Here is a 13,536-nt window from a genome sequence, read left to right as displayed (position 1 = left end):
GTATTGTTGGTTTCAGCAATGTCCAAATGAATTTCTGGAATTCAGTGCGCTGATTTATTGTTTGTATTCTGAAAGAGGCATTGTTTCTTCTCTCTGGTGCTTATATGGCAAAATTGCAATGAAAAAAAAAAAAAATAGGCAATTCTGTGGGGAGGGAAGGTAGTATGGTGTGTTGAGCAGCCAAAAAAGGGATTTCCCCTCTCTGCAGGTTTGTTGGCACAGGGAAAGTGAGCGGGATTTTAAAACATGATAACCAACATGTTTTAATTACCACATTTTAAAAATTATAGTTTAGCACCAACTGTATGTGAAGACAATAATTAAATCTGGTAATTAACACTTGCATAACATGCTGGAATTTTGTGCTGAAAGTCACCATGTTCTTTTTTGTGAGAGTAATGTAAGTGCTGATTTAGGAGGGAAGAGCTGAATGTCAGAGGAGAAAGGATGACTCGTCCAAGTTCGGACATGCAGCTTGGAGGAAGCCCTAGAGAAAACAAATCATATTTAGCCCTTGTTTTCCCAAGGGTCTCTCTTGTCTGCTGAGTGTGAGTGTGAGCAAGGGGCTGTTGCAACCCAATATTCTTTGGCTTGATTTTCTCAGACCACGTGGTCGTTGAAACTTCTCTCCGGGTGAACAACAAAAACATAATCCGGGCCAATTTCACCATCTACGATTGCAAAAGGATTGGGAACATTTACCCCAAGAGAGCGTAAGTGTCCCCGGTGTGCAGGCAGGGAGCCGCCGTGGGCAGGTGGTGGCAGGGCGTGGGTGGCACGGGGGTGACAGTGGTGGGGCAGTTTGAAGCTGGGAGGTGCCAGCACAAACCCTGGATGAGGGTTCTGCTCTGTGGGGTTAATGGGGAGCTCAGCTCCCGAGAGAAGGCAGCTGGGGGCCTGGGCAGGATTTGGCAGGACTGTGGGAGATGTGATGCCAGAGGAGGGTCCTCAAGCCATCTGGACATGTTGGGTTTCTTTTAAACATAAATGATATTTTTATATTAAGCTTGTTCTGTTAACCCTTCAGCAGCAGGGGTGGCCTCCCCAGCAATTTGTGGGCACTGGGGAAGGGAGAGTCATGCTCCCTGGCTCCTTCCAGCCCTGGAAGTCACATACCCCATCAGCTTGAGGGGGCTCTAGTGGCACACACCCAAACCCATCCACCTCTCAGGAGCGTGACATCAGGGCCTGACCACAGGGCCCACCAGGGCTCCCATGTCTGTGTAAACAGCAGGGAGAGTCTTAGTCAGGCTCCTCAGAGAGACAGATGAGGGAAAGAGCATTTTTTTGGGGAAAAACATGTTTTGCTAAGCAGAGGAAGGTGGCTCTCAGTCTCCTGTGGCCTGAGGCCGGGCAGGGATGCCTGGGGGTGATGGGCTCTGGCCACATTCCCTGCCAGCTGCCAGGGAGAGGAGAGGGTAATCCAGCACTTGCCATGGGTTTTTCTAGGCACCATTAAAGGGTGAACAGTGTGAAGATGGGTTGCAGGGCTGAGGTGTGGCCCCTCTGAGCAACCTGTACTCTGCTTTCCTCACCCTGCCTTTGCCATTTCAGGTGCACCAGCTGCCTCTCAGCCCGGTGGAAGTGTCACTGGTGCCCCTCCTCCTACAGCTGTGTCTCCAACCACTCGCAGTGTGAGGATGCTCTGCGGATGGAGGTGAGCATTGCCCAGTGCTGCTCGGGCTCCGAGCCTCCTCCAGCAGTGGCCAGCACCTGCTGGCCGTGCCTTGTGCCCTGCTGGGTTCTGTCCTGTGCCAGGGCCTGGGAGCCCTGCAGGGGTCTGGCACACGCTGGCTGCTGGGGCAGTGGGAGCTCATGCTGTGTGTGCTGCTCCTGCCAGGGACTTGGGGGGTCAGTTCCAGCAGTGACACTGGGTGACATCAGGGCTGTGGGGTCACCTGGGGACTGCCCTGGCTTAGTCCTGGATTAGCAAAGGACTGACTTCCTTGGATCCCCTGCTCCAGAGGTACAGTTGGGCTGGATGCTGACCTGCTTGGGCATGTTTGTTTTCTCTCTGCGCCTCCTGCTGATCTTGTGAGCAGCAGAGGTGCTCTGTAGCCCTGGAAACACGGGGCTTTCATCATGCAGTTGGAGCTTTTGGTAAACAAACCATCGCTGGTGCAGCTGCATCTGGGCATGGCTCTGCAGGGAAAGCTGCATCCTACCAGCTCCATCCGCAGCATCTTGGACATTCTGCCCGTTTCCTCTGATCCAGATGTGAAGGATATAGTCAGCCAGAAGCTCTATTTCTGGTGGTTGGTGAACAGCAGGAGAAGGGGCTGCAAGATGACAAGTTAATCAGTCCTCTAAAGTGTATTTCTCTGGGAAGCTGTGCCAGCTCTGGTGACATGCAAGGACTCACCAGGCCAGGGGAGGTTTTGCTTGAAATTGTAGCTGTGCTGGTTTTATTTTAACTCTTTTTATTTCCTTGGAAGAGGCTTGGGACTGAAATTTCTCTCCAGTTGTTTGCTTTGCTGTTTTTGCTTCCCTTATCACGTTCATCTCTGTTATTTAATCTCCTTGTTTAGGCAGCACCAACTATGCTTGGTTAGATGAGTGTCCTGACAGAAATGAAATATTTTTTCCACAGTCAAACACGCACTTCCAGGTAGTTCTCTGACCCCTACCTAGGTCTGGGGAGGGCAGGAGATAAATCTCCCCCTCACTGCATGTCCGGTCCCAGGGATGTGTCCAGCTGCAGGGATGTGTCTGAACGGGCATCTCAGCACGGGGAGGGCAGGCTCAGCCTCTCCTTGGAGCAGCAGCAGCACTGGCATCAGCGGAGCCACAGCAGGATAACCTTTAATGCAAGCGAGGAAATCTTGCTTGCTGCAAATGATTCTGCATAATGGACCAAGTATTGTGTTGTCTTTTACCCCAATGGCTCCACTGTCACAGGCATTACTCTGGATGTACCCTGGGGCCATGCACAATCTGGCTTCATTTTTGCTGTAGTTTCGCAGTGTGATTTACGTCTCATGAGAGAACAGGACGGGTTTGTCACATAGACTGGAATTCTGAGTCAGCTCCAGTGTCTGAGACATCAATTTAAAACAAGAACAAAAGTAAGGAGGCAGATGACCTTTTAAAATAATTTTTCAGTTTCATTTAAGCCTTTCACTGCAGCTGCCCCACGGCTGCAGCCCCTCACTGAAGGCCCTGCAGTTGCTCACCGCTCTGTCCGTGCACACGCAGCCCGTGCCCCGCAGCACCGCGGTGCAGGGTGGACACCCTGGGGCACAGACCCTGCGGGTGCTGCCAGGAGCGAGCAAGGCAGCGGGTGCAGCACGGCTGGGAGAGGGTCACGCTGGTGCATCTGCCATTGGAGGAGACAGTGCCTCCTTTCAGAGTTATTCTGGCCCTGTCACGGCCAGAGTGACAGCTGAGGTGCAGGTACACGGTCACTGTGCACCTGGCAGTACCCATTTCCCAGTGAAATGAATCTTATCAAGGACTTTGATGGTTCCTCTTTCTTGTTGCTGAGGATGCTCCGCATGCACCCACCTAATCCCTTTTTTTCCTTATTTTTGTACCTAGCAGAAGAAAATTGACTGTCCTCAAATAGTACCTGCCCCTTTGGAGCCAATGCCCACGGGTGTACCTCAGGACATCGTGATCTCACTGGCCAATGCAACTTTTGCTAAGGTAAATGAGTTCCTAAAGGCATTGGGAAGGTTTGGACAGGTGTTTGGGGGAAATAAAACTCCCCGTTCCCTTGTGGGTGTTTGCTCCACCACAGAGCATGCTGGTGTCAGCTCTCCCAACCCCACATCCAGCCTGGCCCCAGTGCCTGTGCTGAGGAACAAGGACACAGCTCTGAGTGATGGGCAGGGAGCCCTGTCTGAGCCACAGTATTTGAGTACAGCATGGAAGCATTGTTTAACTTCAGATTGTCAGAGCTCATTTGGTGTGAAAATGTCTTTCAGGACATCACTACAGAGCTTGTTTGATGTGAAAAAGTATTTTTTGTGAAATTTTCTGACATGCTAATTCTAACAGCAAAAGGCAGGAGTGGACATCAAATGTTGCCTTTGGAGATGTGCTGCATGCCAGACAGAACCAGAGGAATTTGGGGCAAAGAGGCTGAGCACTGGGAAAGTGCTTGAGTAAGCCCTGGTGTTTGTAGAAAGCTGCCCTGAATAATTTCGGCTCAGAACAGCAGGGCTCATGGGACCAGGTTTGCCTTTGCCACTGCTGATGATTCCAGCATCCTGGGCAGCCAAGTGGCTCCTTGTTCTTCAGCAGAGGAGAATTTTGGAAGTGCTGGTGGAGCTGTTCTGGTGTGCTGGAGGGTGCTGCTGGAGGCTGGGGAGACACCACTCCCACCTTACCTCCTTGCGCTCAGCACAGGGGCAGAGCAGACCCTCGTGCCTGTATGGGGTGGCCTTTTCCTGCACAGCTCCAGCCTCCAGGAAGGAGGCTGTGACCTCTGCAATCAGCAAAACAGGGTGAGAAATCCTTCTTCCTGTCTGGATGCTGGAGGTGGCTGAGGAGGAAGCAATAGTGCATGGAACCCACAGGAAATGGAGTCAGCAGGAAAGGGGCAGCAGGAGAGGCTCTGGCAGCCTGACTTCCTTCCATCACCTTCTGCTCATTGTCCCAGGCTGCCGGGGAGGATTTCTTCTCCTTCCCCCTCTGGAGGAACTCACAAGTGCTGCTGAAGCTGGGAGCCTCAGAGATGTGTGCCCCAGCCCCTTTGCTGCAGCAGGGGCACTGCAGGGGCAGCCTGCAGAGCCAGAGCTGCTTGGGCACAGGTGATGCACTGGGTAAGATTCTGCCTGTGTGTTTGCTGAGCCAGCAGCTGCCTGCCAGGAGCCTGCTGCTTCCTTCCATGTCTTTTATCAGATCTGCCAGTTTTCAAAGGGTAGTTAGACCTCAGTAGTGGTGGAGCATCAACTGCTTGGAGATAGGATTTTTTCCTGCAGGATGCAGGCATGGCAATAATTTGGTGCAGGATATCATCCTTGTGTTATCAGGAAAACAGCACAGAAGTCTGTCTTTCAACCTGTTCTTGACTGGGTCCTTGTTGGAATTGGAGATTTGCTCAGTGTAGTTGTTGGGAGGAGGAGGAGGAAGGTGACTTTGGGCCCAAATCACTGACTGGTTTGGGCTGGTTTGGACAAGGTGGCCTGGGACAATGTTGGCTCTCAGTCTGTGCTGCAGCATGAGTTCTGCACACCTCGGCCCAGAGGAGCTGTTGGGGTTACAAGAGCCCAGCCAGGCACATCTGGTCTGAGTGTGCTGTGGGCCAGGCACAGCTCCTGGTCTGCACCTTTAGTGTCAGGTACTGATCTCCTGTTTGACTTGGGCAGAGTTCAGGTGCCAGTGACAGAATCAAGGTGGGACATGGACCCTGCTGATGGACTGACAGACAGAGAAATGCACAAAATGGTTGTTGCAGCCATTCTGCCCTTGTCTCCCTCTCCTAGGAGACAGCTCTGGAGTGCCATTTTGGGACAGACGGCACCTTTGAAGCCCGGTGGGTGAACTCCTCTGCCGTGGAGTGTGTGCACGTGCTGGTGAGTCCAGGGCTGAGGCTGCCAGCCTGGCTTCCCCCAGGCTGAGCATCAGGTCCGAGGGCGGCAGGGTCTCACCCCCAGCCTCCCACCTGGCAGTGGGACACCACTTGCTCTCTTCCCTCCATCTCTCACTCCTGCATTTGCCCCTCTGGGCTCTCTGCATGCGCTGATGCTGGCAGGGCACACACATGTCACTGGTGCTGTGCTCCCAGCTCCGTGCAGTGGCTTTGGCCCTTCCTGGGGCTTGGGAAAGAGCTGCTTGTTTACCTTTCTAAATGGGAAGAGTTTAGTTCAGGCAAAAAATTTGGCCACCTTTCAGGATTGCTATTTCTGTAGCTTTTATTTTGTACAAGGAACTGGCCTGAGAAAATGCTGTGATGCTCACTGGAAAGCAGTGTGTGGTTGTTGGAGGGCAAACTGCACCTGCAAAATGCAGCAAACATTTGGGCTTTCACCAGTAGGAACATTGCAAGTGGAAGCTGGAGAAGAGCACTTTCCCATCACATCACCTGTATCACAGCCCCACACTGAGAATGTGCAGACAGTCCAGGCTGCTCGTTTTCCTGTCCATTTCTGCTAAAAATAGCAGCAACCCAGGGCTCTGTGCTCACCACGATATGCACTGTGTCCTGGTGCCCTTTACTGGGACTTCAGCAAAATGATTAAAACAAAACAGCTGTCCCACTTCTTCTGCTAAGGATAAGTCTCCTGTGTCTGGAGGAGCAGTGGTCAAAGAAGCCTCACAAGAAAGGTCAATCCATGGAGGGGAGGTGTGTGTGTGTATGTAACCTCCTATTTTACTGAATTTCATAAGGTTTTGTTTGTTTTTTGTGTACAGCTCCACACATCAGAGAAAAGCCATCGCTTCCCAGTGAACCTCCAGCTGAAGGACAAACCAGACAGATTTATCGACAGTCCAGAGATGATGACAGGTCTGAGTTGAAAATATTTTTATGCTTCTCTCATCTGGTTGGCTTGAACGACTCTCAAACCTGGGCAGAGTTTATGGCTGCAGGAGAGAAACCATGGCTCCAGTGGGCTCAGCGCAGTTCCTTCTCTCAGGCACATGCAAAAAGCGTATTTACCCAGAGTCACCCCCGTGAACGTGAGCCCAGAGCCCAGACTGGCACCCACACATCCCTGTTACAGCCAGCCAGAGTCCAGCCCTGCCCAGAAGTGCAGGCAGCTCAGGTCTCACCTGCCAGTGGGGCACGGCTCAGGTTGACTGGTGCTCCCAGTCGGGTGTGAGCTAGAGAGGAATTCCTCCCTGGGAGAGAAGGATGGGGCAGGGCTCTTCCCTCAGCTCTCACAGGAGCATGGCACCGAGGTTCCACATGCTGTGAAAACTGAGTCCTTCTTTTTGCTTCCTCTGCTGAGAAGGAATAAAATGTGTAAGCACATTTCACCCCTGGCCTGTTCTCTGTCTCTGCAAAGAGTGGCTGGATTCCCGAAAAAGCCCTTGCTACATCAGCAAGCTGAGGAAGGCCGGCAGTCAGACCCGAAATGAGTCAGACTCAGACAGGGTGGGCAGGCAGGACGAGCCCAGGGCTCGGAGCGGGGCTGGCACAGCAGCACGGCCAGAGGTGCCCCTTGCCAAGGGCTCTGGCTGGAGGCAGCACTCCCGAGCTCCTTTGCCTCTCACCAGTGTCAGCAGCTGTAGCAGAAGGGGCTGATTTATCTGGAGTGCACAGGAGGAGGAGAGCCCAAGGAGAGCTTTCCTTTGGAGGATAGCTGTGACAGGGAGAAAGACGCGAGCACCAGCAGCCAGTGACCAGGATAGAAAGGTTTCCCCATGGTAAACCCCTGTGAATGGAGGAGGATTATCTTGCAAAGTGAAAATACCTGGAAATAGCAGCATGGGCAGGCATGAGATCTGGTTTCTCTGCAGAAAGAAGAGGGCATCATTTCGCAATACAGTGGTAACCCTGAGGAGGGGGGTGGGATATGGGGTTTTGGCTGTGTCAAACACTCAGTTCTCTGTGTGGGTGGCGCTGGGAGCTGGAACCACAGCAGAAAAAGCGTGGTGGAATTCCCCTCCTCCTGCATGGAGAAGGAGCTCGTTTACATAGGCCATGTTTGCATCCATCAGAATTGGCCAGAATATTTGGAGTTCCCACAGGACTGTTGTGCTGCTCTGGCTCCTCCTCTCTTTGCTCAGGCTGGTGTGAGTCACATTAGAGAGACTGCCTTGCATCAGAGATCTGCTAGACAAACATGGGCATCTTTTAAAATGTCTTTAATGAAATCACTGATGTTATTGTTTATTATTTCAATGTTTATTAGCTTTTATTTTACACTCTGTTTTGATAGTCCATTGAAGGAATACAAGATCTGCTATTGGTTGGAAAACCACCCAGTGTAATCCCCTGGGGAGACTGCAGATGACATGGAACAGGCTTTTTTTGTAAAGAATAGGAGAGACCCTCAGTACCAGTGATGTTTCGTTAGCATGGCACAGGCAGTGTTGGTGGTGATGAAGTTTCATTAGCACAGCACAGCAGAGCGTTGAGGCTGAGGGACTCATTAGTTGCTCAGGAAATGCCTTAAGATGCTCCTGTGAGCAGAAGTGCCAAATGTGTCTGTTTCTGTGTTTTATGCGCTCCTGCAAAGTCTCCTGTGGGGAAAAGGGTGTGAAAGCCATGTTTCCTGAGCATTTCTGACTGCTACCTCCATGGATACCCACACTTCAGTGGCAGAAGTCTTGAGGCTGGAGAGGAAATGTGACCCAGGGCACCAGCTAATGGAGATGTGAAGGCAGTATAAGAAAAACATATGGAAGTTGAGCTGAGCAGATCTGAAGGAAGAAGTCAATGAAAGGGGTCTGCGGTCACAGGGGGAAGGAAAGGACTGTAAACCCTGTACAAAGCACAAAGTACCCCATTTTTTGTCAGCGTGGAAGCAATGTGATTGCTTTCCTGGCAGGATGGAGCCAGCTTTGCCAAGCAGCTTCCCATGTAGATGCTGAGAGTTGGAAACATGTAGCATTAATTGACAAAAGGTTCCAAGTTTGGGTGTTGCTTGTTTTTCTCCCAAGGGGGAGAAAAAGGAAAAGAACGTGCTAAATAATATTGTAGTGTGAACAAGCGCCCAGGCCCTCTGGGAAATCTGCAGGATGGTAGCCAAGGGCTCCCTTGTCTTGCTGTGTGCTCTGCTCATCCGCTGGCTTTCAGACTTTCCTGGGATTTACGTAGCGGGCAGGTGGTGGGAGCGGGGGGGCCGTGTGGGTTGGATTGCCTCAGGCTAAGCAAAGCTGCGAGAGCCTCAGGCCTGGAGCTGACGCTGTCTTTGTCTCTGGTGGTTCAGTGGAGGTGTACAACTGTGCGACCGGCAGCGCCGACTGCTCCCAGTGCCTGGGGAGGGAGGACCTGGGGCACCGCTGCCTCTGGAGTGAGAGCAGCTCCAGCTGCAGGCTGCAGACCGAGCCTCCACAGGCCGCTGAAGTCTGCCCACCTCCAGAGATTCGCAAGGTAAGAGCCGAAGGCAGCACGGAGGGTGCTCGCATGGTGTGAGGTGGTGCCAAGGGCTGGGACTGGCTGCACTGGAGCTGAGGAGGATCTGCACATTGTCCCTGGCACGGGATGGTGTCCAGACCAGCACTGAATTGTTCACTGGCTTTCTATGCTGTCAAGGACATCTTGCTAGTGACAGGATCCAGTCTTCATCGTGTTAGAGGGAAAAACAACAGCAGCACCATCATGGCCGGTCCCCTGTCCTCTCGCAGCACTGGGATGTTGCCGTGACCAGACCATGCTCTGTCCCCTCACAGCAATGGGGGCAGCAGCTGTCAGGTGAAACCGGTGGTGTAGGAGTGGGTTCAAAGCTGGTCTGTGGAAGAAAGCATGTTTCTTCCCAGATGTGTTTGCAGCTGAAGTGATCCTTGACTAAACCCCACTGCCCAACACAGCAGGGAAGTGTGGTGGTTTGTCCTCTGCCAAGCCGGAGTGAGGAGACTCTGGTGTTGGGTGCACTGGGCAAGCAGGAGTGTGAGGAGTGATTCTGTTTGCTTCACAGGGCTCAGGTGGTGCTTGGACACCAGGATTGGCTCAGGGATGAAGGCCAGAAGCTCCTGGTTCTCCCCTGACCTGGTCTAGTGGAAGGTGTCCCTGCCAATGGCATGAGTCATAGATGATCTTTGAGGTCTCTTCCAACCCAAACCATTCTGGGGCCCTGTGATGCTCTGACCTTATGCCCTGCCCCTTGGTGCTGCAGATCGAGCCGCTGCGGGGGCCTCTGGAGGGGGGCACGCTGCTGACCATCCGCGGGAGGAACCTGGGCCGGCGCTTTGGCGACATCGCGGGCGCCGTGCGCGTGGGCGGCGTGCTCTGCGCCCCGCTGCCCCACAGATACGTCGTCTCTGAGACGTGAGTTGGGGGAGCCGGGGAGGAGGGACCCTGGCCCCTGCATGTCCCTGGCCCATGCCCATCCCTCCCTGTCCCCGCGGCCAGGCAGAGGCCAGCTGCTGCTGCCCGTCGCCGCTGCCATTGGCCTCCTCCATCCGCAGAGTGGTGTGCCAGACCGGAGAGGCTCCGGAGGCGTTCTCGGACGTGGTCACGGTCAACGTGAGCCGGGAGGGGAGGTCCAGGGAGCGGTACTCCTATGTGGTGAGTGTTCCTTTGGTGATTCCTGTGCCCCTTAAAGTGGGTGTGCAGCTCCCCATGCCTCCCCCAGCTGGCTGAGAAACAGGATCTACAACTACATCTTGGGGTCCTTAAGGAGCTGCTGAGGTGTCACCTCACCTGTGGTAACCTGTGTGGGGTGTGGCAGGACCACAGCAGGATGCTGGCAGCACAGCCACGCTCCCAGACTCAGATCCTGCAGGGGTCTGTCTCATTCCAGCTCTATTGGCAGTTCTCCTGCTATAAAAAGGAACTCAGTTTTCTTCTACCTCTTTTGCTGAAGTGTTGTTACAACCTGTGAGATTTTTTGAGACTTGTGAAGCCCCTTTGTGCTGTGTAAGTTACATTCCATAAACTCACATTGTTTAGAACTGATATTTTTGCTGCAGAGATTGTATTAGTTTTTGCATGAAATAATGTGTAGGGATTAGACTGAAGCTAACCCCATGTCACTGTGCAATGAAAAGCCCTTTATAACTTTGTGCTGTGCTGTTTCACAAAGATAGCTTTCATCTCTATAAACCTGGAGAGAAATCCATGCATTTTTTCTCTTCCCAACATGAACCTTCTTCTTGGACAGTATTCATGGACAGCCATGCTGGGTGGGTGCTTAGAGCACGTGGAGTGCTTGGAGCCATTGTGCCTCCACGGCAGCTTCAGCTGGGGCAGGACAGTCTGTGCTGCAAGTTGTTGGCCTGGGAGGAGACCTGGAGCTCCAGAAAACACTTTGATTCCTGGTGGCCATTGTGAGGAACTTGGGGCAGATCATGGAGTGTGATTCTCCCACCCTGAAGTCAATGACAGATTGGGTGTTTAGTTCAGGGAGTTGAGAGCACGCAGCCAGCACAGGCATGGCACACCCCAGCACCCAGCAGAGCCGGGCCTGACACTGCATGGGGAGAGGCTGGGGAGTGATGGCACAGCCAGGCCAGTCTCAGCAGGAGTTCCCAGATCCCATTTCCACATTTTCCAGGTGTCCAGGTTCACATCCCAACAGCCCCCTTGGTTTGGGGATCCTCAGGATGTGTGTGCTGAGCTGGCACATCCCCCACTGCTGGCTGAGAGGGGGGAGAGGGGCCCCGAGAGTGGAACAGGGCTGGGCAGCTCCTTCACCAGCTCTTAACATGCGAGGAAAAGCCTCTCAGGAAACACCTGTGGAAGCACCAATGCTGAACAAAGCCAGGCCCTGACCTCAGCCTGGGTCCATGGCAGCCCTGTGCCGGCAGCTCCAGGGCAAGCTTAGGGAGCAGGCTCCTCCCTGGAGAGAGAGGGGAGCCCTTCCTGCTTGGGTGGCACAGTAGAAAACTGCTGTCTCTCTGTCTGTCTCTGTTTGTCTGTCTTGTTTGTCTTAGCAAAGCTTGGAGCACATATGAGGGAGTGCCCTGCCTTGTGCACGTGTTGGGGAGGGACACTGCATGATGAAGGTGTAAAGTAGCTTTCATGCCATGTGCAGACCAAGCAACACTCTTGTTTTCTTGGTTCTCCTCTCCCATCCGATGGCATGCAAATGGAGTAGCCTATACCATGTGAGGCTGGTCTTGGTGGGACCTGAACTTTGGCATTGGTACAGTTGCCTGGAAAAGTTTAAAAGCCTTTCAGAAGTGCCCTTCCAAAGAAGGTACTTCATGACATACCAGATATTGTTTGTGTGCTACATCTTTCAAAGTCCCCATGATACATGCCTAGAAGAGACAGAATTCAGCTGTAATTGTACTGAGGAGGAGGGAGAGGCTTCTTCAGGACATTATAGCAGGCTATGGATGAGCTGGATTTGCCAAAGCTGTGATGGAGGTGATTGGTGCTGGCAGTGCACCAAGAGCAGCAGCCCCTGGCTCTGGCTAAGGGGAAGGGCTTTGGGGAACAGGAATAATCCTCTCTGCTGATGCTGTAGCTGTACTTATGAATATGTGGGTTAAGGGCCAAGGCCAGGAGACAGCTGCCTGCAGACACCAGAGAAATAGAAATTAGCGAAACAGATTCGGTGGAAATGGGTGACGGTCAGAACTGACAGAAGAAATGTCAGTAGAGGAGCAAAGCCATCTGAGTGTAGGACAAGGGCAAGGGTAGATGTTAACACATGGGTTTGTGTGGCAGAGACTGCAGGCAAGGCATTAACAGCAGGCTCAGCCTGCACTCCTCTGCCCACCTGCAAGGATCGAGGGTCTGCTCTGCACGAGCAAGGGATGGGCTGGGGGGAGCGGGGCCAGCCCCCGTGGGTCTGTCTGAGAGGGAGTCACAGGGCCCTGTGGAAGGGTCTCAGGATCATGATTTGCTCTGCTCTGGCTATCCTGCTCAAATGGAGCAGGGATGTTGCCAGCAGCCTCTCCTGGGGTGCCTGTGAGCAGACAAGAGGGCTCAGCGCCACGTGAGTTATCAAAGCCTCCAGCTCATGAATCTCAGGAAGATTTCCAGGGGCTGCAAACACAGATAACATACACACTAATTTATGCTGCAAATGGCAAGAGGCAAAGTAACTTCCCCCTCAGTTCCTGTTGCCGCAAGAGATGCAGATTTGAAGTTTCCTTAGCAGGGGGTCTGATATTCAATTATCTAAACCCAGGTGGCCGTTTTACTGATCTAAAGGCCATCGTCCAGTGAGGCTTTAACATTATCCTTGCATTTAGGAGGACATGGATCTAGAAGGGCTGAGATGGTGAGGGAGGGAATGAGTAGAAATTTCCTTTTATTGATGGATCTTGTGCTGTCACTGGCTCTGGACCTCCTGCTGGAAATCTGAAGGGAATGGTGAGATCCTGGGCTCCTATTTGGCCCCATGTTTCATTTACAGCGAGTATTTAGGGACCACTGAGAGTCACAGAGGTTTTATTTAATCTTACTCCTTAGCTTTTGTATCACTTCTCTTTTTCTGAAAGCTTGCCAGCAAAAGCTTTTGCTGTGCTGCTGTTTGAGCCTCACAGTGCTGGACTCTTACTCGAACTTCTGAATCAATTCCCATGTACAGTGTAGAATATCCAGCTGCAGATTTACCAGGCTAGAAAACAGATTTGCCCTTTGTTTTTAGCTTCCCGTGGTGCAGTCCATAGCTCCTCTGAATGGCCCGAAGGCAGGAGGAACAAGAGTGACCATCAGAGGCAGCAGGCTGGATGTCGGCTCAGAGCTCCGTGTCCTCATCAACTCCTCCAAGCAGTGCACGGACCTCAGGTGAGAGCAGGGCTGGGGGCTGGCACTGGAGTAGTGATGAGAGCCCAAGCATTAGGAAGGTTGGTATTGTCCCCCAAGAAGTCAGGCAGAGCGAGGGTTTTGATGGGGGCACCACTGCATGCTGGCATGGCATCCCCCTGCCTGCCCTTGCCCTCTGCGTGCACGGGCCCAGCAGCCGGTGCTGAGCTGGGAGCTGCCCCTGGCAGGCCTGGAGGAACAGCTGTTGGCACGGCACTGGA

At 52.8% G+C, this 13,536-nt stretch overlaps 1 protein-coding gene across 2 annotated transcripts in view; it reads left to right on the top strand.

Moving 5' to 3' along the window:
- The window catches only part of PLXND1 (plexin D1), a 67,721-nt gene that overhangs the window by 23,994 nt on the left and 30,191 nt on the right, over positions 1–13,536 (top strand). Inside the window, exons 7-15 of one of the 2 annotated variants that reach the window (XM_077184706.1) lie at positions 605–713; positions 1,555–1,657; positions 3,541–3,645; positions 5,430–5,519; positions 6,358–6,451; positions 8,823–8,986; positions 9,729–9,880; positions 10,021–10,120; positions 13,158–13,297. In XM_077184706.1, coding sequence (XP_077040821.1) covers positions 605–713; positions 1,555–1,657; positions 3,541–3,645; positions 5,430–5,519; positions 6,358–6,451; positions 8,823–8,986; positions 9,729–9,880; positions 10,021–10,120; positions 13,158–13,297 — 1,057 coding nt within the window. Of the gene's footprint in view, positions 1–604; positions 714–1,554; positions 1,658–3,537; positions 3,646–5,429; positions 5,520–6,357; positions 6,452–8,822; positions 8,987–9,728; positions 9,881–10,020; positions 10,121–13,157; positions 13,298–13,536 lie in introns of both variants that reach the window. The other variant, XM_054639952.2, reaches the window with a different exon arrangement.

Source organism: Agelaius phoeniceus, chromosome 11 (assembly GCF_051311805.1).
Source record: "Agelaius phoeniceus isolate bAgePho1 chromosome 11, bAgePho1.hap1, whole genome shotgun sequence".
Taxonomy (NCBI): domain Eukaryota; kingdom Metazoa; phylum Chordata; class Aves; order Passeriformes; family Icteridae; genus Agelaius; species Agelaius phoeniceus.
This window is presented reverse-complemented; position numbering and strand designations above follow the sequence as displayed.